The 24,579-nt window shown below is 38.1% G+C and overlaps 1 protein-coding gene across 2 annotated transcripts in view; it reads left to right on the forward strand.

The window, feature by feature from the left end:
* Nucleotides 1-18,610, forward strand: part of LOC102061610 (putative RNA-binding protein 46) — a 34,587-nt gene extending 15,977 nt beyond the window's left edge. The window contains exons 2-6 of one of the 2 annotated variants that reach the window (XM_026792978.2): nt 5,775-5,936; nt 9,539-10,006; nt 11,182-11,964; nt 14,578-14,637; nt 16,011-18,610. In XM_026792978.2, the coding sequence (XP_026648779.1) occupies nt 5,786-5,936; nt 9,539-10,006; nt 11,182-11,964; nt 14,578-14,637; nt 16,011-16,036 (1,488 nt within the window). In that variant the 5' untranslated portion in view covers nt 5,775-5,785 and the 3' untranslated portion in view covers nt 16,037-18,610. The remainder of the gene's footprint in view (nt 1-5,774; nt 5,937-9,538; nt 10,007-11,181; nt 11,965-14,577; nt 14,638-16,010) is intronic. The other variant, XM_074541164.1, reaches the window with a different exon arrangement.
* Nucleotides 18,611-24,579: the final 5,969 nt, after the last annotated feature.

Here is a 24,579-nt window from a genome sequence, read left to right on the forward strand (position 1 = left end):
ATGTATATCCTTTAACACTGCATGTTAAAATCATGTGGCATGTGTATTGAAGTGGTTTACCAAAAAAGGAAATCTGTATTACTTTTTTTCTACAATTGATATTCTGTTCCCCCCTCCAGATGCTCATTTCAGCAATATTAGATCTTGTAATTTTATTATTAAAAAATATTTCAACTTTTTAAGGCAGAAAACTGAATGAGAACAAAACGTGTTTTTCAAGAAAAAAGACCCTTTAGGCACTAGGATGCCTTGTTAGGAGGATCCTAATAAACAAGCACTGCAGTGCTTGATAAAGTGAAACCCAAAATAAAATGGACTGATTGACTGAAATGAAGTCTTTCCAGACAGCTTACTATAATTAGATTTACAATCATATTATGTCTAGGTTTTCTACAGAGACCTTTGTCTAAACTTCAAAGGATGTCTGGTTCCTTTTCTCCTACCTACATATCAAACCTGTCAGAGTGCAGAGAAATACTACATACCCTCTTTTTCTGCTCCAGGCCATAGTAAAATTTACTCTGACAAAAAAAAAAAAAAAAACAAAAAAAAACTAATGCTTCTATTAAAGTATATTACAACAGCAGTAATAACCCACTCCAGGAATATATATGGTGGGTCTTGCTAGCATTCCAATAAAACAGAAGTTAAATATCAAGGATTTCTGTGTTACAACTACCTAAAATAACTTAGAAGGAAAAGCACTGTCTGGTGCAGTGCTATAAAATAAAATGTGTAAGAAAAAGACCTCTTTCACATTTTCAAATCTAGCCAAAGGAATCTATGTCATAATCTTGGCAAGACTCTGCCCTTATTCCTCATCCATCAGATTCGTAAGGGTTTCAACTAGACATTAGTGAGGAAACAAACTCAGTGTTAAAAGGAACTGTATAAAGCTTTGGGGCAAACAGTATATTACTTGCAATAATAATATAATGGTAAATTATGCTGTAATTCTTGTACAATAATCCTACAGTAAGTTTCTGTTTATCAGGTTTGAAAGTTAAACAGCTATGTCCTAAGGTACTGATTCTATAAAGCAATAAAAAAAATGCTGTGATAAATACTAAAACATGTTTTGGGCCTGGTTCTTTTTTCCCATCCTTTCATAAAAGGAAAAGCAAGTGAATAAAACTTTCAGTTGTGTAAAATCTCTTCTGAAGACCTGATGTTATCCGATACAGTTTTTAATTTAATAAAAATATTACATTTCCCTGTAAATTATGTCTTACTAGGAAAAAGAGTTCAAATATTCAGCTCAGATTTTATTATGAGTCACAGCAAAATCCAAGAAAAATACAGGTTATAAACAGTTGTCCTTAGTAAAGCCTAATTATAGTGAACAGTCAGATCATCAAAGAAAAGCAGCTCACACCTGTGGGCAAGGGTGCACTGAGAACTCTGTTACCCAACTAGCACATGGGGAACAGCACATGGGGAACAGAGGAAGAAAAGGATCATGAATTTCTTTCAGAAAGGGAGGGGTCTTTAGCTCCTATGTTCACCTTTGATGTTTGATAAGAGATTATAAACATGGAATACTTTTCGGTGATTTTTACATTCTCTTTTATTCATGCCATAAAGTGAAAAACCAGATTGCAAATTTGTGTGTTTTCCTTGAGGCTTTCTGCTGTACTCCAGAAATGGCTGTACATGGCAACTTATTCAGAAAGGTGTCACCTCTATGAAATACAAAGAAAATGCTGAGGAATCGTGGGTTTGGTGTTTTTCTTTTTTTTCATCTAAAAGAGATTGCCTGCATTCCGTCAGTATTTCCCACCACCAATAACAGCTGAGACACATGGAGTTTTCAGTCAGGGATTGAGCAGTCTCTAAGGTAACAGGGACACACAGCTGCAGTCAAAATGTCACAAATTTGACATTTGACTTAATATACTCCAAACTGATTCCTAAGAGAGGCTTTGTGGCTGATTTAGATGTAGGGGGAGAAAATAACCAAACAGGCACCTCAAATGAAAAGGTGGTGAAATTTAATCTTGAAGGTAATACCTTTGGTATGTTGGCCATTCAGAACTTTTAAATGGAGACATACCATCTGTAAATTACACAATGAGTGTAACATGCCATTATTAATAAAAGCACAACATGCATTCTCTTTGAAAATTAAGCAAACTCGAATGACTAAATGTCAAATATGACAATGCGGCAATTCTGTGGCAGTTCAGGTTTAAAGTGAGATTGCTAAAAGCTCCAGAACATATTCATAATAAAGATGAATTTGCATGTCCTGAAGGTAAAATGTCAGGGATTCTCTGCCTTATTACTAAGTGTAGTTGAGCATGTAAACCTTAGGAAAAGGGAGGGGGAGAAGTTTTTGGTGAAAGCATATTGGTTTTTAAAGACTTTAATTTGCTAAATGGGGGAAAGAGGCCACAACATTATGATAACAACTTGAAGAACTTGCAAGCTAATCCCACAAACCATATTAACCCTGGTACATTTGATGTGTGCCCTGCTACGTGAGCCCTAAAGAGTTGTGATGGGAGTTCAAGAGCAGGGCCAGAACTGCAGGGCCTCCAACCCAACTGGCTTGGAGCGGCTGCAGGTTTTGTGAGGCTCATGGGGCTCATTTCCAAGAGACTGAAACATTAACTGAGCCAACAGGGATTGCAACCAGACATGTCTTCTCCCAGGCAACCGGAGACAGGACGAGAGAATGCAGCCTCAAGCTGCACCCAGGGGAGATTTAGGTTGGATATTAGGAAGGATTTCCTCACAGAAGGGATCAAACATTGGAATGGAATAAAATGTCCAGGGAGGTCATCAACACCCTGCCTGGGCAAGACAGGATGCAGCACTTAGTGCCACAGTCAAGTGGACATGATGGTGCTGGTTCATAGGCTAGATGTGGCTTTTCCAGAGGTCTTTTCCAAGGCTAGATTTGGCTTTTCCAGAGGTCTCTTTCTTTTTTAATTCAGTGATCCTTCACTTTGGTATTACTTATCAACACGGACATGAACAAGACTAAACACTCCCTAAAGAACGAGTGCATGCCAGATCACATCCTAAAGGCCCAAATATGCCACTTCGGAGTAGATAAAATCCTCAGGACACAAAAAAAGATATACCAGCTAGGTACTGAAAACGTTAAGGGCGCGCTCACGACCCGGCCCCCATTTGCCATGGAGCGGGAATGGCAAGCCGGGCCGTGAGGCGGCGCCGCGTGCCCGCCCTGAGGGCGGGAGCTGCGCGCGCCGTCCCAACGGCTCCAGCGGCGGCTGCGGCGCGCGCGCGGGGGACACACCACCCCCCTCTTCGCCCAACCGTCGCCCGCTTTAAAGAGCTCTCGCGTGCCGGGCACGTTTGCCCCAATACTATTGGCTGGCGCCGCCTGTCAATTGTGTCCGTGCCCGCCCTCCGCGCCCGCTGATTGGCCGGACGGGTTGAGAGCGAGGGAAACCCCATGCGTGCCCGCGGGGCCGGGCGCATGAGGCGGTGACAGCGCCGGCAGCCGGGCAGCGCTCTGTGGCGTTCGGCTCCCGACGGGACAGCGGGGAGTCATGCCCTGGCCTCGTCTGCCTGGCGATAGTGGTGGGTTCGGGTCCTTGCCGTGCCGTGGGGAAAGGCGGAGGCAGCATGATGAGGGTGAAGCGGTGTAGAGAACGTGCGAGTCGGCGGGAGTAGCGCAGAGAGATTCCGGGGGGGATTGTGGGGTGTGCGTGTGTGTTTTGAGTTTATTGTCTTCCGTTAGTGTCCCACATGCAGCCGTGCCTCCTCGCGTCCTTGGCGTTTGTGCCCCAGGCGTGCCCGAGGTTGGTTTGCTTCTTTATGGGCCTCTTGCTGCTCCTCAGGGCCGCTTGGCTACTTTGAGCTCCCGCCGTGCTGCCCTTGCACATAACGACGACAAAGGGAAAATCAGTAAATCAGTTTGCCTCCCCCTCGCTCCGGCTTCGTTGTCATCTCCATACCTTGTTAGGCCCGAAGCTGCCGAAAGATTTCCTAATTACGGAATCACTGTGCAGCTTGTAGGCTGTGAAACACAGTAAGTGTAATTCACTTGCTGAAAGGAGATGGGACGCTGTTTTTTGCTTGTGCTTGTGGGGGATTTTTAAATTTTTTTTTTTTTTTTTTTTTTTTTTTTTTGTGCTCTGCCCTGCTGCTTTCTGGAATCTACTTTTGATGAAGCCCGGAGTTTTGTTAAAAATTTGGCTTTTTTAGTGCCCTGTGACAGATACAATTTAAACTTCTTGAGAGTGGTTACTTGCTTGGATTCCTTCCCCGAAGTGAATACTAGCTTGATGAAAAGACAAAAAATTATATCCCCACCAAAAGTATTTTTTTCCTAGGGTGGGAAAAATAACTGTTAACACTGTTCTAATTGAAGGATTTGTGAGGTCTGTCGTGTGAAGGCTGTTATGAAAAAATCCACTTAAAAGTAATGATATTGATTTAAAGCACATTTGAAATGTTAAAGCTGGGGCATGAGGGGGAGAATAAGCTGCAGCCCCACCTCAATAGTAATATCATTGCATAACATCCATAAATGTAGTAGGGGAACAGACACTTCATCACTCTATAAATTTGGTCTACAATATATTTAAAAACTTCAGTTTTGTTGAGCAAGTAGTAGTGGGTTGTTAAAAAATGTCTGTGTGAGCTTTAAGCTATTTTTAATTTTTTTTCTTATAAAATCTAAACTGCTGATATCTCAGGACATTGTCTTTTGGAGCCTGAGCCTGCAGATGAAGAAAGCTGAAAGTGTAAGGGGCACTGAAGAACAGACAGTGGAACCTTTATTTTTCTGGTGATGATTTTTTGGGCAGCATTTCTCGAGAAGTGGCATAGCCCTTGGAAATTGCATTATTGCATTTGGACAAAGGATTGAAGTGATGAAAAAGATTGCTTGCCCAACCAGACCTTAGGGCAGGCAATTTTGGGAAAAGAGTAAATAAGAAGTTAAAAGAGGCGATGAAAGAAACATCTGACTTGAGATTTTTTTATTGGATTGACTAGTAAAATTAGTAATTGCCAAGTGGTGTGATTGTTTTCATCACTTGGGTGACAGAAACCTAAAGCTGTTGGGTGGGATCTTGGCATACCAGAGAAATTGGAGATAGGGCAGCAGCTACCATATTGATAAGGTTTAGTTTTTGAAATTGTGAAAATGGATAAAGCCATGAAAACAGGGATCCCAGAGTCGGGATTATTTCAAATCTTTAGTTTTACCAGATTGTTCTGCCTAGTTTTATTTTATATTGGTATTAACAGAATTATTTATGTTCATGAGTTCTTTTACTTCTTTATAGTGACTTGGCATGAATTTGAGGTGTTCCTCCAGTGTATCAATACTAAAATACAATTTTGAAATAGTTGGCATTCTTGTAATAAGAATTCTTATAATAAGAAACTGGAACTTGTCACCTCGAGTAGCTTTTTGGTCCCTTACACAACTGTGATGACATATTTTATAAAAGAATTCATTCTTCTACTTGAAGGGCAGAGTTCTTAAAAATAGTTGTGCTACTGATGTTGTGCTAGCTGTGATAGCACTTAAGAGAGTTTGAGTATAGATTGTGTAATGACATATTTCTGTAGCTGGGTAAAGTTCCAGATTATCCCAGCTACAGAACAGTGATCTGAAAGCAAGTACCCAGGAGATAGTGGCTGGGTGTAGGATTGAAGCTGCATGCTAAACAAAGTTACAGTGAGTAGGCAAGTATAGCATGAGTGCTTTTCTGTATTTTGGTAGCTTCTGTATGCACATAACCACTTAGCATTTGTTGAATTGGAATATTTGTGCTGTTCTGTTGAAGCTGTTGCAGATATGCATGAGGAGAGTAAAGCTGCAGCAAATGGATGTGGCAAGATCCGAAGCGGTGCTCAAAATGGAGCAGCTTTACTTGCCCTGATGGAGAAGACTGGATACAGCATGGTTCAGCAAAATGGGCAAAGAAAATTTGGTGGTCCTCCACCAGGTAAGCACTTCTTTTGAGACTGAAAATTGGTGGAGCCTCATGTTGTGTGTCTTGACAGTGACCAGTGGGAGAAGCTTAAGGAAGCAGTCTAAGAAACTCAACACGTATGGGAAGGGTCCTGGTGTGTTTTACAATTTTTAACAATTTAAGATCTCTTGAGCTAGACTGTGTGGAACATTTGCTTTTGTTGCACTTAAAAATCACACCTTTAAAACTACCTTAAATTGGCAGGTAGCACAACAGATGTGGAGTTCACAAAGCCAAGTGTGTTCCATATGACTAAGAACATGCTTTGAAACATTTAGGGACATAGAAGGGAAAAGCAAGTTGGTGACAGAGGCCTAACCTACTTATTGTCCTCTCTTACACCTCACCACTTGCATTGGCCAAAGCAGTTTTTTTTTTTAACTTTTGTTCTCTGACAGAGCACCAGTGAAGATTAACTCATTTTGTTTCAGAGATGACGATAAAATATTTCTTTTATTTTGAATAATTTTTCCAGTGTTGCTGATATCAGCAGTGTACAAGAATTTTGCTACTAAGGCGGGTTGTATGATATGGAATACAATAACTCTTCTTTCTGAATCAGATTATGCACTTTGATAAGCAGAAAGAAGGAAAATTTTTGTGCTGCTCTTTCAGTTCATTCTCACTTGTGGTCTTTATAAGTTATGCTCATAAGCATGGACTTTATTTACTCATTGCTGTATGGAGTTTAAGTTAGAGCTGCATTAAAATTGGAAATTAATTCAAAATTATTTCTCTGGGTTTTTCTGTTTTACATTTTGTCTGTACTTTTACTAAGCCCATATAAAACAGCAAAAGGAAGCCCTGTGAAACTCTTTTGAAAATGGCACTGGAAAAAGAACTGCAGGACACCACTAACTTCAACCTGTTCTTAAATTATTATACATCTTCTACTTAATAATGGCTTTTAATTAGAGCATTAGACAGTATTAAGTGTGTTTGTTTAGCAAAGTTAATTTTATTAATATAGTCTGAAACTAGATGGGTTTGAGAAGGTACCTCTTCCATCAATCATTGACATTAGGCATATATAGGCATATATCTTTTCTTCAAATCTTCATGTATTTTCATAGGACATTGAAAATGCATTTTTTTAAGTGCACAATTACTCTGAGTTACTATAAATAGCTGTGGGCCAGGTGAGGCTTAGATGTTTGAGATGGCTTGTAGGAAATGGCAGTATCTTTATAAATGAAGGGTTTCAGTATGAATTTTCCTTGTTTAAGATGTGATTTCTATAAGCTTGTGTTGCTGTCAAAGGATAGTCTCCCTGTCAGCTCTGTTCTCAGCAGATGTGGCTGAAAATTGCCCTAAAAATTTACAGGTTTTTACCTGATAGAGTTCTTTTTTAGTGTATGCCACTTGAAAAATGTATCTGTACAGTGTTTAAAAAAAAAAAAAGCTGAAAGTGAATTTTCATAGTTTTATGTCTGCTGCCATCTAAGCAGTGGACCCAGTGATGTCACTAGGCATGTGAGTCATTGGAATTACATGGAAGTTTAAGATGACATGGACACCAACAGTAGGAGGATTATGTCTAATGTTGATTGAGCTGCTGCAAAAATAGGAGTCCCATTTTCTGTTGTCCAGCAATGAATCAAGTACCTGGTCAAGGAAGCTCTGTCAGCTACTTGTGGGAATGCTTTTGACTGACTTTCCATGTGTGCTCTGCTAAGTACATGTCCCTCATGGCAAATGTGGCACAGACCAGTTTTTTTAAGTCAGGAGTCAGAGGCTAATTCCAGTTGGCAGTAATGTGCTGTACTGCTGGGTTAGTATGCTGCTTTAAAATGAAAGGGGGATTTTTGTGTGGTAAGTGGCTTTTGCTTATTGAGAATCACTGTTCAATCACTTACTGGGCTGAGAGGGATGGTAAAAGTTTATCTAGTTAATAAATAAATAAAGATTGTTATTTAATTTCATTACACCTGCACAATTTTTGCTCTACTGAGGTGTGCAGTTGCCATTGTCATGGAGCTCCTAAATGGTGTACAGTTGTTTTTTTGTTTTTATGTGGGAAGGGACTGGCACGATGTGAGTGATGGCAGTACTGGCCTGCAGATGGTGTTAGCTGCCATGTCCAGTCAGACCTCAGCTCAGGTGGTCAGAGATATTTATAAAGGTGAAAATGATAAAAATCTGGAATGCTGTGTGGAACAGAGCCAAGCTTTATCCTAGGTAGGTCGTGGCAATGTGACTCCAAAATGCATGTCAGTTCTGATGCCTTGGGAGCCTCCCTGTGTGCCATGTAGTTCTTTCTGTTCAGTTTATAGATGAAACATGATTTTGTGAGAAGGCAAAAATCTTTCAATTCTGTTAATTTTTTTCAAAAGTAAATTACAGACTCTCTGACAATACATTAAGGAAAAAGTGTTAATTACAAAATAATCTAAATATGAATTTATTCTGAACTTCAAACCAAAGTACATTATTTAATCATCTTGTCTTTACTTGTCGAGAGTAATTATTTTTTCACCTTGCCTCATTATGCTTTGTCATTTCACACTAGTATAGTTTTTTCTGCCATCTTTGTACTCCTTGCTTTTTCTCCTGTAGAAAACCTTTCTTGTCAAACTTTTAGAAAAAGCTTTTAGTCATGATTTGAGTGTCTGCCTTTGAACCTTCTACCGGAGTTGTTCGTCTAATTTACAAAAAGAAACAAAGCCAAACAAACTTTTAAATTTTTTTTATTATTATTTTGGGAAAATGGAGTGCTGTATTTGAAGACCGTAACTCCATAATATTAAATGCATAAATACACCTTTACATTATCTCTTGAACATATCTTTCAGTATATATGGCAGAGATATGAAAGAATATTTAAATGTCCTTGGCTTAAGGAGAGAAGCACAGATGTTCTGCAGCTTTTGGGTGTCAACCAGAGACTGACTTGTTCTGTGGAAATTTTTTTTTGCTTCTTTTTTTTCCTATCATCCACTACTGCCTGTGAAAACTTTGGTCTGTTTCTAGAGTAAAAGTGTTCCATATTTTTGGCTGTTGTAGAAAGTTTGGCTCTGTATCCTGCTTTTCTTAGGGAGTCTCATTTTATTGGATGAATGAAGGTGGGAGAAAAATGGAGTTTTTGAATGATGTCAAGGAAGAAAAAAAAAGTGCTGCAATGGGGACCTTAGTAAAATTTATAAAAATATGGGGCAAGAAGTGCAGAGAAACATTTTATAACTTTAAAGCATTGTAGTAGAAAATAAAACTGAAGTTCTTACCTAGGTATCTTTCTTAGATATATCAGTTTTATTAATAACTGAAATAAAAGCGTAAGTGGGATAAAATTATTGAAATAGAGACTCTTGGTAAACCTGTCAGTGTTTTTGATAAACATGTTCAGTGTGTTGTCATACAGATTACACTGGAAAAAAGCCTAGAAGATGGAATTTAAAGAAATGCAAACTTTAGGTTTCTCTCATTTTTAAAAATTTAAACATAAATAAATAAGACGTAATAGAATGTGCTGAGAATTTTTTCTACTGAGACCAAAAATAAATAACTCCCACATTCAAAGTGGATATGGGGGAAATGTGCATTTGTACTAAGGTTGCTGTTGGACAATTTATTTTAAGGTTGGGAAGGTCCTCCACCACCTCGTGGCTGTGAAGTTTTTGTGGGTAAGATTCCGCGTGATATGTATGAAGATGAACTGGTGCCTGTTTTTGAGAGAGCCGGGAAGATCTACGAGCTCAGACTGATGATGGAGTTCAGCGGGGAGAACCGAGGCTATGCGTTTGTCATGTACACCACTAAGGAGGAAGCCCAGCTGGCCATCAAGATTCTTAACAATTATGAAATTCGTCCAGGGAAGTTCATCGGTGTCTGCGTAAGCTTGGACAACTGCAGACTGTTTATTGGAGCAATCCCTAAAGATAAGAAGAAAGAAGAAATACTGAATGAAATGAAAAAAGTTACGGAAGGAGTGGTGGATGTCATTGTTTATCCTAATGCCACCGACAAAACTAAAAATCGTGGCTTTGCCTTTGTAGAATATGAATCTCACAGAGCAGCTGCAATGGCTAGAAGACGACTAATCCCAGGTAAATATGTTTGTAATTAAACTGAGTTTTTATGGAGAGTATCTATTTCCATACTGGGGGGGGATGATGAGATGGTGAATCATATCTGTTTTCTATTCTGTAAGGTGTTTTGAGAGTTACAAAACTGCAGTATTGCCTTTTGGCTAAGGATGAATTTATTTTTTATGTTTTGTAGTTGTGGGGTTTTTTAAGCTTTTTTTTTAAAGAAGCTGTAATTTAGGTAGTTCTGACAATTAAAAACTAGACATCAGTTTAATGTAATTTAGGTGATTATGCCAGTATGTGTTTGCATGGGCACACATTCGGTTTTCATTTACATGCACAAGGCTCTGCGTTCAAATTCTCTTAATAGTGAGCTCAGAAAGGGTAATGCCTTGAATGTGCCTCGTATTTTCTGTGGGTTGTCATGAGTAATGTTATTTTCATCACTATGAAATACATGAATGTTTCATATTTTAAAAAAAGGTCTTTAATATTTTACTAGAAAATAATTTTGAAAGAAAAAGAAAATAAATATTCAAAAGTATATACAATATACAGAATATAAAATATATAATAAGTATCAATATAATACTTGTAATAATATGGAATATATTCAACATGTAATTGGTATGTTTAATATATCTATATATCTGCAAAGTGGTGGGTGAAATACCTCCAGATCACCGAATGGAGAAATAAACCACTATGATACACGAAATTATGGGTTGACATGAGTAACAAAGCAAATTTGGTTTTGGTTTTTTTTCTTTTAGTTTGGGTTCTGGCATCTGCTGCAACATAGAGTAAGGGTTGTGCTGAAGCTGTACATTTACATTACCATTTCCAGGTGTTGCCCATGCTTTTTGAAGTGGTAGTATTATTGAAGAGGCTGTGTTTAGTAGCTTTTTAAATCCATTACTTTTGGTCTCCTTTTGTGTGTCCCTATGTGCATGTCACAAAGTCTTTGTTTTGACAGCTTATGGTGTTTAATGAACCCAAAGTAACAGAGCACTTGTCATTTTTGGAGAGTCTCGTTTACTTTAACAATTTCAGATAAATCTAGTGTAGATATAGGCAACAAAACCCAGTTTCTAGTGGTATGCATCATGTTTTCTTTTTGTGGAGATAGGTGATAAGAATAATTCTGCTTTCCTTTGCATGTTTCTTATTTATGTAATGCTTCTTTGCTGTAGGAACATTCCAGCCCTGGGGTCATACTATTCAAGTAGACTGGGCAGATCCTGAGAAAGTAGTTGATGAAGAAACTATGCAGAGAGTCAAAGTCTTGTATGTAAGAAATCTAATGATATCTACTACAGAGGACAAGATCAAAGCTGAATTCAACAAGTTCAAGCCAGGAGTAGTTGAACGTGTGAAGAAGTTGAGGGACTATGCTTTTGTTCATTTTTTCCACCGTGAAGATGCAGTTGCTGCTATGTCTATAATGAATGGAAAGTGCATTGATGGAGCTAGCATTGAGGTAACACTGGCAAAGCCAGTTAACAAAGAAAGTTCTTGGAAGCAGCATTTTAATGGTCAGATAAGTCCCAGCTCTGAAAACCTCTTAGGGTTTCCTAACAAAGAAGATGGTACTCAAAAATCCTTGGGGAAACCAGCAAGTCTTTCAGTTCGTCTGAATGGTCAGCACAGTCCAAGCCCTCCTGAAGTTGAAAGAAGTACATATCCCATTTTTCCAGGAATAAAGCTTACTCCAATTAGCATGTATTCTTTAAAGCTGAGTCACTTCAGTTCTGCAGTAATGCATCTGGATTATTTTTGCCATAAAAATAGCTGGGCACCACCAGAATATTGCTTGTATTCAACCACAAGTCAGGATGGGAAAATACTCTTGGTGTACAAGGTGCTTATTTCTAGTATTGCAGACGATTCCCAGAGTTATTTCATGCCAGAAAAACTCTGTACAACAGTAGAAGATGCAAAGGAATTGGCAGCACAGTTCACACTTTTACATCTAGGTAAGCATAAATATTTTTGATTATATATGAAGAACTGGAGCTAGAAAAGTTACTTTTAAATGGTTCTTGGCATACATATCTTGGTGCACATGTGTGTTTTGTATCAAATAGTCTGCAGAATGCTTGGTTTTGTGTCCGTTGAGTCAGGACCATTAGATGAGAGCACTGAGAAAACACTCCAAGTATGTAAACAGTCCAATGCCAGGGTAATTTTTGCTTACATTCATCTACTGGAATGATGTATAAGGAAGAATTAGATGACATGTAAGTAACTTCGGTTTAAGGTCATCTGTGAGATGATTACAGTGCAGAAAATTTTTTTGAAAGTCTGTGTTCTAGCATCTTCATTTATATGTGTTGCATTTTTAAAAAATCAGAATGCAACTACTAGAAAAGGAAAGTTTTTCTGTTATAAAATTGGGCAGGGGGGTGGGTTTTTTTTTTCTTTGGTTGGGTTTTTTCCCTCACCTGTTCTAATTTTGGTGAATTGGAAGAGTGATTTCAGTACACTGTTAAAATAGTGTTACCATTCTTCTCTTCCTAATACTGCTACTTAACACTTTTCCTTCAGGTCTCTTGAGATGTGTGTAGGCTGTGGTGAGGTTTCTCCTTTGCTCCTTTGGATGAGTTCACAGCAGACTTATTTCAGGCTTGGCTGTGATGCCTTTTTTTTTGCAATGCATGACTAAAATGTAAACAAGGTTTTTCTTCTTGCTTACATTCTCTCTCCTTGGGTTTGGATTTGGTGTGGCCAAAAGGTCTTAGAGGAAGAAGAAGCTCTGAAGCGCAAAGCCTTATACATTGTGTCCACTTCAGCAGCACTTGGTTTACATTATTGGGACACCTGTAGAAGGTGATTCTTTCAGATGGACAAAGTGATTTTGAATAATAAATGACTAAGTATCTGTGTCAGGTTTTGTACATACAGCATTTGACTAGTTGAGTGTCTGTTTCCATATTTTTCTAGCTTGGAAAATTAGGGCCACACCTTTATAACCCATGTAATCCTAAACACAAAGATAAAAAGGGTACTAAACAAAAAATAGTGATGTGAGGCTCTTCTTAAAAGAAGAATAAGGACAGTTGCAAGTTTTGTTCTTGACCATATGTACCTGCCCAGTTTGCTTCTTTCATTACCTAAAGTTTTCTCTCCTGTACTTCTGTGGGAAAGAATCAAGGGAACAATTAAAGTTAGATTAGGAGTGATTATTCACAGCTGTGGGCAAAACCTGATGCAGACCATTTAAAAAAAATGAAGAAAGTATGTGCTGAGATTTTTATCTGCTCAGTTATAATTACAAATTATAACTGTAGGGAAAATGTTTTAAAGTGGATTTAAATTAATAGAATTCTAAAGCTTTTTAGCACTTGATTGTGCCATACAATCACAGTTAATATGAATTTGTATTTAGCAGAATTCCCAAATACCAGGTTTGCTTTTAACAGCTGTCTGCCTAATGGCCTGGTGCTAGTAGTGCTGTCATGTTATCTTTGAATAACACTTTTTCTTTTTCTTTTGATGGCCTCTGTGCCTTCTGGTTTGTGAGGATTTGGGCCTGCAAAGAGTATGTAGAGCCCTGATTCGAAGCAAATGTGTACAAAGATGACTTTTGAAAGATACACATCTTTCATGTTGATTAAAAAAAAATTTGATTTGGCATTGTTGTGATGCTGAAACATAGCCTTAGGGAGTCTAAAAGTACAATTTGCTTTCCCAATCTAATCTAAAGAAGTTGTCTCTGTTCCAGTTCAATATATATTCTGTGTTGAAAGAATATCTGCAGGTAAAGATGATTTGCTAGATGTGAGAGTCCTTCTTCTCCTGGAAATGTTGAATGATGCTGCTGATGGATGTGTGGGTTGTGGTTTTTCTTTGGGGTTTGGGGGTTTTGTCTGGGGTGGGTTTTTTGATAACTAGCAGTGATTTGAGAAAAGTCTAGATGTGTTTCTTGGAAGCAATTTACTATAAACATGAGTGTACAAAGATGATATAGGGGTTAATTCTTTTTGGTAAGTAACTTCTCTTACAGGAGCCTAATTTTTTTGGCTGCTTAATTTTTGATGATGTGTACAGGAGGTTGGGTTTTGCTGTTACTTTTCTTTATAAAGAATATAGCTGTTCTAAGGTAAGTAAATGAGAAAGGGCTGCTTTGATTAATAATCTCAAGGCATTCTGGCTTTTTAAAATTTTTCTTCTTGTGGGATGTATTTCTGTATTTCCTTTCACACATTACAGAATACTTGAGTTTTACCAAGTATTATATAGTACTGGTACACGGCTGACCTGAGCAGACAGCACTACAACAACTAACCACTTGGTGTCGCCTGAATATTTTGAAAAAGATAGTTTTTAGAAAACATGATTGTTCCCTGACAGCAGAAAACTGTGCTGTCAGGGAACAGTCAACAGCCACAAAATGGTAGGATGTTTGAAAAGAATACAGAAGTTGCAGGCTTTGTTTAATACAGATAATAAGTGGTAATTCATGGTTTGGAGGTTTTTTGTGATCTTTAGAAAATCTCAGAATGTAGTATAAGAAGTTTTTTAACAGTATGAATTTAGAAGTCTGAATTATTTATCAGATGACTTACACATAATGGTTTTTCTTACAGCCCCTGAGCAAGCATATATAACATTGCTGTCCCTGAATGCAGCATGGTGGGATAGTAAAGGTGAGTAAACCTCAGGATTGTTCATTGTGGCTTTTTACCCTCTGAGAGACATTGTCTTAGCTGCACTGTTTGTTAGAGAAGTTGTACTTTCCTCACAGACACAGCTCTAAAGTGGCCTGTAGAGTGTCTCTGTTGCTTTTTCCAAAGGAGACCATACCTCTCCTATACCTGCTGATGGATCACGCAGTCTGATGTTCTTGTTGGTTGTGCAGCACAAAGAAGGTTATGGCTTTTATTCCTAAAATGACTCTTGAGTTATTTTTTCAGTCATTTCTTAATTATTTGCCTTTCCAGCTTGGGTTTAAATTTACGAACAAAAGTGGTACATAAACTTATGTTCATAAACTGTACATAAGTTTATGTTCAAAAGTGGTACACAGTTTCATGTAAAAGAGACTATTGTCTCCTCTGACTTTTTTTTGAATATGCTATTGTGGATGAATTTAAGTATGTATATCTGTCACTTCTGAGACCTCACTCTTTTTTTTTTTTTGGAGTGCTGTGAGAATGGTTTTTGAAAGCTTACAAGGCAGTTTGAAAATGGCATTAAATCCATTTAATGTGGATTAATGGATGTGTGTTAACTTTACTGCTGGAAATTTCTAATCCCAGGCACACAAAACATTTCCCAAAGGTTCAGTTATTTTTCAGCTGCTGCTAACGGGCAGGGAAGACAGATTTTGGAAATCTTGGTCTGTGTAAGAGAACTTGGAAAAGAATAAGTTAGACAGACACAACAATGTTGGACTGACTTTATCTGTGAAATAACTTCCCTGCCTTCCGTAGAGTCAGTCACTTCAAACCAGGATATAATTAACGTTTTCTTCTACTCCACTGATGATCACAGTGAATTTGGGGTTTGTCTGTGCAGAGTACATCAGGCAGAACCTGGTGCTTAGCTGAGTGCAGACTCTGATCTAAATATGGTAAATATGCAATATGAATGACAGCTGCTATGGCATGTATAATGTATGTAGCTAATATAGCTCAGAACAATGACCTAATCTGCACTTGTCTGCATTAATATTTTGCACTCAGTGAAGGTGAAACAAAGGGTTATTATTTTAGTTCACTTAAAAGTGTGCGTGTGTGTGTATATGGGGAGAAAATGCATTCACTACTGAAGAATGGGGTCTCTTAAAATTATAAAGCTCTCAGGAAAAAAAACCCTTTGAGCGTTTGACTAAACAGTTTCTTAATTATTTTGAGTTAGTGTTAGTGCTGTAGAGGAAAGGGAAGAGCACAGCATTGGTATAAGACTGAATGCTTTCATTGTACCTTTATCTTAACTATTAAGTCCATCTTGAAACTGATAATGCAATATGTTTGCTGAAATCAAAGTCACTTTCCCTCCCTCCCCTCTCTTTCCACAGCCAACTGTACACCCTACTTGGTTTGAATATCCCTGAAGAAGAGGAGTTTGGAATTTATTGCTTTGGATCTTGTAATGAAAAGAAAAAGAACACCCCACTGATACATAATTACTGGAAATTCACATTCCATGTTTATTGATGAATAATTCTTCAAAGCATGTGTATTAAGCATTTCAATTTAAAGATTAGTGAAATTGAATGTTAAATTGTTTTGGTTAGTTTGATTAAATTTGGGTTTTGAAATATAATTTGTTTAAAAGATTTTTATTACCTGTAATAGCCTATACAGCAGTAATTTATATTTAGCGTTGAAACAATTTGCCACACTTCCTATTCTTGTATTTTCACACAGAATTTTTTCAGCTTCTATTGTATGTAATAAATCTTAAGCAAATCTTAAAAAATCCCACCAACAAAACAATGAACACCATTCTAGCAATCATAAACCTGCATAATATGAGACTTAAACACCATCTGCAAGTTTGCTTCCATTAACTTGATGCAAAATTTGATAGGAAGAACATGTCTAATAAAATTTTTGCATCTGCTCTAGCAGTACATTGATGGAAAACTGGTATTTGAAGGACTTTACATGACTGTACCATCAGGCTACATTGCTGTAGTCGTAGCACTAAGGTTCAATACCTTAGTTAATTCTTGGAGACAAAAACAGGCAAAAAAAAATCTTGACAGATAGAGATTACATGTGCTTTTATGTACAGCTCACTAGGTTGTGTTTCCTGTTGTTAGCACCTCCCTGTTGGGACAAACGTGTGCTTTCATATTCATAAAGGCCTTGCTTTGATCCAGGCTGTCCCTTGAAACCAGCACCTGTGCTTGCCTGTGGTAGCCATGTGGAACAGCAGCTTGCTCACTTTCTAATCAGGCCGTGTTCTTCTTAAAAAACCTTGTTCAGCATTAAACTGAAAATAGTTTTTGATTTTTAAAATCAGATATATGTAATTCATTTTGAGTGAGCCATCTTTATTTTTATTGTGACTATTTGGCATTTCTCAGTCAAATGCTTTATTTATTAAATGACAAAATAAACCAACCTTTTTTTTAACCTTCTTAACAATCTGAAACTAATACTATAGACCATTCTTATTTTTGGAATTTTATACCTAGTTTCAGTTCATTGACAAGGAATGGACCAGGTGGTTAAAATGTCTAAGGGCCTCACCTCTGCAAGTATTGTTTGTGAGCTGTTGTATCTGAAAATTGTTTGTCAGAAAGGAATATTATGTAGACAGAAAACAATGCAATGGAAAGATTTCAAGTTGAATAATTTTTCTTAAAAGCAATCAACTTTTGTGGTCCACTATGTATTTTGGTTCAGTGTATTTCATCACCATATTAAATTGTCCTTTTTGCTGTTAATTTAGATGCAGTTACAGCAGTTTCATTTCATTTGCATTTGATATTAGCTACCTAATAATTCTTTTACATGTTGCAATTTCTAATGTTGAAATAATGTGTTTGACTTCTGTATGCGAATTAACATTTATATTAAATTTATGCTGTTCATACTTGGTGTGTGTAAAAGAAAAATAAATTATTATTTTACACATGGTACTTTCACAAACTTACTTTGCAGGATTCACTTTGCTTTCTGTAATAACAACCTTTGGCCAGAGCTCCAGTGCTTTTCTGAACAAAAGAAAGGATGATTAAGGGGCTGAGTGAGGACTTAAAAAAGAAAAGTAATTATTGGAAGGCAAGTTAGTTGATTAGCTTTTATCGCATGTGAACGTTGTTAAAAGGTTAGAATTTCCTAAAAAACTCATGAGGAAAGGCAACAGGGAATTTGTTTAATCCATGTTTAAAACCAAGTGGTTCCTAAGGCCAAGAGAAAAATCAGTTTGAGATAGAATTATATAGTATAAGGCTGGTAAGATACAGGGTTGGTAATTTAAAAGTGTTTTCCTGGCAGCCTGAGAATTCTAGTCTACAGACTGCTGAAATAAGCTTCCTTTTATTTTTCAAGTGTCTTGATGAAGACTTAGGTTTTTGCATTTCTGATGGAAATCTGGACCCAGCAAACCAAGGTAAAATTGTTATTGTTAGCTAATTAAGGGAGCTGTGGCCCAAGGTGCACAAAGATTGTATAATACCAGTGAATACCAGAAGGAGAGATGCAAACAAAAGTGTCTCCTCAGTGAACAGAAGGAGGTATGCCCAGTACTGTAGAAAGCCAGGGGATTGCATTTTTCAGGTGTGTAACGTCCTTCTTGATCAGATTTCCAACTGAGAAAAAAAAAAAAAAACAGTTTTGCTACAAACTAGGAAATCCCATCCATCATTATTAACATGAGCATTTATTGTGGCAACTATTTTCAATATTGCCAACATGTGTGAGTACTAAACCATTATCAAGTATTTGAGTGTAATAAGTGCTAGGTTGATGCCAGTCAAATACAACCCTCAGGCAGAATTTGTCTCTGTTCTACAGCTAAGAACAGTGGTGAAAGGAATGAGCAGCTGAAGCAGCAGTAGCACACAGTTGCTGTAATTCAGGCTTTTTGAAGTTTATATAGAACACATCATTAGAAATCTCTAATCAGTGTGCAAAATTGCAAACATATTTTTTCATGCTTATAAAAATCTCACTGGAGCTTATTAACCTTTGGAAAATAAACCACCATGTATTTCTTCTAAAAAGGTTGTGACAGAACACAGTGTTGCCTTTTTTTTTTTAACATACTTTTGTATAATGTAAAAAGTAAATTGGTGTATGACCCTGTTCTGTAACTGGTGTAGAAACTAAAAGCCCCTCTTTGAAAGCAGAGGTCACTGACTTTGGCGAAGCAAATTTCTGTTACTTTGAGCTACACCCACTGCATCAAAATCTTGCCCTAAATAAGAAAAGGAGGTCATTATTCTTACAGTTACCATTTTCATCTGTTTGCCTTTTTTTTTCCTCCTCCCTCTAATATTATTACTACCTTGTTTGGGATGGAGGAACCAAAGTTAGAGTCCTATATAACAATCAACAAGAGTTAATAAATTAATGGAAATTAAAAAACGTTAAATATGAAACGGCATTAAAGAGCAAGTCACCTGGAAGATACTGGGTTAATGCCCACTCTTGAGGTAAAAGCAATCCCCAAGAAGTCAGTTGTTTTAAGTCCTCTCTTTCAGCAAATTTCTTGACAGCAGTTACCATGTGTAACAAAGAACGATCAGTTTATCATCTCTTCACACTGTTTTTAGTGTCCAACCTAGATGAAAGGAAAAAAATCCAGCAGTCTCAAATACAGCTTTCCTGCATTTAGAGCCGGGACAGGCCCCAAACAGCCAGGCAAAGGCTTAAAGCAGCCATTGAGAGCTCCTTTCTCTGCCAGCCACTTGTTCACCATACTGACAAGGAGCCCCATGGCTAGAAGTCATTCCAAGCTGTTTGTGGCAGATTTAAGAGACAGAAAGAGTGGAATGACTTCATAAAAGAGAGCATCAGTAACCCTTAACCTCAGGAGCCAGGCCTATGCTGCCATGAAAGAAGTGCTCAAGCCAGTGGGATGGCACCTGCTATCAGGAATGACCCAGATGGGACAAGCCTTTTCCAAAAATACAGATGCTGCACAACTACCATGGAGAAGCATTTAACAATGCAACAACTGTCAAACAAGGTCAAATTTTTAGGATTCTAGAATACGAGTAGCTGCTCATGGGAATGGAGAGAAAATCTTAGGTATTGCTTGAAGGTGGGTGAAATTTCAAGAATATAAGGACACAAATATCTTCTATAAGAACCTGTTTCAGGCTTTGAGCATATTTTTCTACACTGCCAGAGGCTGTGACTGCTATCAGCTTAAAGCTTCCTGCAGAGGGAAGTATTCACTAGTATATGAAAAAAAAACATTCATGCAAATACTGGTCCCTGCAGTGGCCAGGCCTTTCTGTCTCTGCTCTACAGCTTTGACAGCAAGGGAGGTGAAGACATTTCCCAATACCTTTTTGCAGGTCTTAGTATTTGCGGCACATTCCTAGGAAGGATAAGAGTAGGAGGGTGGATTCAGACATTCTGTTGTTTGTATGTACCTGATTTAACATTGGCAACTTCAGGATAATTAAGGAAGAATAGCATCTCTTGGGAAAGTGGATCTGGGCTGAGGGCAGGAAGCTATCACAATCAATCTTCCAGGAATTAATTCTGACTGAGGAGGAGATGCTTCAGAAACTTCGATAGCAAAGAAGACCTTGGGCGCAAGTAAAAAACAGCAAACCATCTCAGGATCTCTACAGGACGACAGCAGATTTGAAGGACCATACAAAAAGGTCTAAGGGCCAAATTCCAGGTAACTCTTGAAGAGTTCTTCATATTCTTCATGGAATCCAAAATGTTTGGTTTTTAATGTGAGGTTTTTAAGCCAGAGATAGAGGTAGGTCAGAAAATGTTTAACAGCTGTTTTGTAGCATTAGCCTTGTAAGGAGGGGTGGTGAGCATCTTTCAAAGTCTTAGGGTGAAAACAATGATCATAGGAGCACTGATGTAAGGGTTTGTTTTTTTCTTTAAAGTAGACAAAAATGTAAAAAAGGCAACCCCCACATCCTGAAAAAGCTCACCTTGGCTATCTAAAGCTGTGTTCATGAGAGAAAACTACCTGAACATTCTTTAAGACATCATCTATTTTGATGAAACTTTCACTACATATTTTTCCTTAAAAAATCTGTACGGTTTTCAGCTACCATGAAATCATACTTATTTTATCCATTCATTTTAGTCAAGAATTTAAGCTATGGAAGCATAGAATTAGGCCAGAGGAAGCAGTCACATCATCCAGTTTGTCCAGCACTCCAAACACACCATCCCATTTCACATCCCGCCCGGGAGCAAGCTCAGTAACGGCCGAGTGCTTCCAGAAAGGCATCAAAAGTCCACAAGGAGTTGAATCTTGCAATATAAATTGGATCAGGGTGTCCTAACTTAAACAGGCATACTACTTTACTGCAAAAAATACTTGATTTCTCCAGCATTCAGAGGGTATTTCCTAAACTCTTGATGTGCACTCTGGCTTTGAGCTTAAGAAATTTTCTAAACCACCTGTTAGTACCACTGGCTCTACATACTGGTAATAGCTATCATCTGTATTTTCCTGCTTTCCTTTTCACCACCACATGTGGCACTTAAATATTAGATAAGTAACTAGTGAATAACTTAATAGCACTATAGGGAGACTCCAGCAAGCCGTGGAGCAGAGTTCAAATCTATTTAGCCCTGGTGAACCTGTGCAGCAGAGTTCATAAACTGGTCCTGGTGAGAGCTGGGTGTTAGCAGAGCTTGCTCCCCTCATTTTGATTTCTCTCACCTGAAGGAGGGATGTGGCCTCCAATTTACCAGACCTCAGGGGCTGAGGTGCTGGTGGGAACACTGGTCTCGGGTTTCTGAGAGGAATGCAGCCAGGTGCTCTCACTGGAGGGTTCAGGGGGAGTGTGGACACAGGCATTCACAGGACAAAATGCCTGGCTGCCTGAGAAAGTCACGTGGACAAATTAGTGTACTAAAAAAAAATCTAAGAATATTAAATATTTTCATCCTAATGCAGAAGAGGAATTCTTTAAGAGTTCAGATATTGTTATTTGTGCAAACAATTATTATTTAGGCTCTTCTAATGTCAGGGGGTGAGGGAGGTACCGTGCATGCTGTGCCAGTTAGGGCAGGCATTTAGTGAACCCTCAAATGCCTCTGTACACAGCTGGCTGATGGGTTAGTGCTGCAGCCTTCTCAAAGCTCAGCTTCCAGTTTTCTTCACCCATATTATAAAACCTGATAAAATCAAGCAGGCATGGCTGCTTTTAGGGCTGGTGTAAGGCTAGCAGAAGATTTTTGCTGCAATAGTCTGCTGAATTTTGCTGTCCTACCCTAGAATTCTTTGCCAGAAAAGTATGTTGTTCCATTTCATGCTGAATTTGAGCTTGTTAAATCCATTTCAACTGCTTGATATACCACCATTTTGTAATGAAAAGAAGTCACTCTCCTGTATGAGGTGTGATTTCAATTTTTCTAAGCTATTCTTTAAGTTTTCAGGAACCCACTGAGATAGGGAGATGTCAGACAATTCTGGATAGTGAAAGCCTTCAGTACAGAGGACAACCTAATCAGACATCCCACAAGGTTTTAACAGCCTCATTATTTCATTATTAAAAGCTAACCATCAGTAATTTAAAAACCTTTTTGTTTGCCAGGCTGAAAAGATTTCTTTTTTGTGTATTAACATCCTAGTGTACTGTTTGTCAGACAGGGATCAGAAGAGATAGGGGAGGCATCTAATCAAGGAAAAATATATGTACTAGCAGCCTGAGGAGGACAACCAATGTAACTCAAAGAAACTTCATGTCAGAATGGTATTTAAAATGTTATGAATTATTTTTGGGAAACATTTTTAAAATTCCACTTTAATTAAAGTTTACTCATATTCTTGGGTAGTTTAACAGTTAATTAAAAAAATTAATTACTGTTGAATGAGGGGGAATTGCAGAGAATATGAGAAAAGTAGGGATAAAAATCTAGAGTACCACTAGGCCTTTTTAATTGCATTACATGGATAACTATTTCATAATATTTGAAAACCTGTTGGATTATTAGGATTCATAATGCTGGGATAAAGCAGATATTTGACTATAAATGAGAATAGCCTACCCAAACAATCTAAGTCAGTGTAGATAAGACTTGGATATATTACAGCTTCTAAAATTGAACTATGATCAGCTTTTTCACTATATTGCACGTTTTCTCTTTTTGGCCTAATTACCAAGACAGTTCAGCAGGCTGAACCCCAAACTGCCTTTCTGATCAGCTTTCTCTAAATTCTCCTTTCCTCATTGCTATTCACAATTCTGTGGGCCTTTCCTGGCATTTTTGCCCCCCTCAGATATTTTTCTGTGCCATAGATTCATTGAATGCTTTGGGTCAGAAGGGACCTTTCAAAGGTCATCTAGTGCACCCTGCCCTGCAATGAGCCGGAGCATCTTCAATTAGATCAGGTTTCTCAGCCCCCCATCCAGCCTGACCTTGATCCTTAATTACCCTTTCACAATAGGCTTCTGTCAACTACTGGATTTAAGTGAAAACTATTTGATAGTTTTCCCTTGTCACCTGACATTGTTTTTTTTCTTTAAAAAGAAAAGCAAACCCCAGCACAGTCCTCAAGCATATGTATTCTGATTCTTTTACTTAAACCAGTGTAAACATCTCTTAATTACACTGTTTCATATCTAAATATTCTCTCAGACTAATTCAAACAGACTATGTCCATCTTTAAGAGTGCTTTTGAGATAAGGTACCAGAATATCTTTGAATATGAATTCTGCATCACTAGCACATGGGCTCCTGCCAGTTCTGCTGTGCCTATTGCTTGTTATGTTTTCTCATATCCTTGAGAGTCTGCAACAGAGTGCTGTTGGAAGATTTCATTACAAATTTCTGCAAAATATCAGATGTAATCTAGTTCTCATGGTGAATAATTTTTACAGATGTTGTTTTACAAATGGAGAGCTTAATGCATCTACCACTTCTGTAAGTCTTTGGTAAGTGGAAAAATGGTCCCACGTGATATTTGCATGTATTTTGTATTAGTGTACGTTATAAACAGGTACTGTGGTAGTACAGTGTCTGTAGAATTATTTTAAGTGTGCAAACACAATTGATTAAGCACCTGATGCACTTTCAGTGCTCATTATCTGGACAGTTCTGGAAGATACAAGGAGTGGATGGAGGAAAACATAAAATCAGATCAAAGGCAGCCAAAGGCTCTACTGAAAATGAAGTAGGTAATTGCAAGAAGTTAGAATCAAGGTATAGAGGAAGTATATGAAAGTTCATGATTAAATTGGTCTCCAAGTGGCAGAGGTATATTGGGTAAAAATCCCCAAAGTGAAGAACAGCTTTCTGAAATGAGATTTCAAGCAGAAAGACACAGACCATGCAAGTCCAGTTCACTGCTAACAGTCCCAGGCTACATTCCCTAACCCAGGACTCGCCTCGTTTTCCACAATGTTCAGGTTAGCTGCTCTCAATAAAAAGCTCTTGCTGCACAACAGAAATCCCTTCTCCAGAGAACCAACTTGATGAAGGACCGTCAGGCTTTAAAGAATTTGTAACAGAAAGAAGTTGCCATTTAGTTTTATATTCTGAACTTTACTCCTATAAAATCAGCCTCTAAGTGATAGTCAATTGACGTTTTTCAAAAGCAGATGCAGGGCTAGGACAGTAGGGCAAGATCTTTCCTGGTTATGCAAGAGGGAAAGCTTGGTGGTGATTCCCTTTCCTTCATTTTTAGACTTCCCTTCCATCCTGCAGAGCTTCACCTGCCTGCGCTGTCCCTGGCACAGTGTAAATGCCTCTGCTGGTCTCTTGCTCAGCCCAGGCGAGAGCAGCAACACTCTCTATCTCCGAGCTATTTCACACCCATTCCTGCATTATGTCCAGTCAGTCAGAGATGGACTTTATGTCTAATGTACAAATTGAGAATTCAATACACACTAAAATATGCTTGGTTTTGCCTCTGCATTTTCATTCTTTCTTAGCTTCTAGTATTCTTGGACAAGCCTGATGGTTCCTGATGCCCAG

The sequence above is a fragment of the Zonotrichia albicollis genome, chromosome 5, assembly GCF_047830755.1.
Source record: "Zonotrichia albicollis isolate bZonAlb1 chromosome 5, bZonAlb1.hap1, whole genome shotgun sequence".
NCBI lineage: Eukaryota > Metazoa > Chordata > Aves > Passeriformes > Passerellidae > Zonotrichia > Zonotrichia albicollis.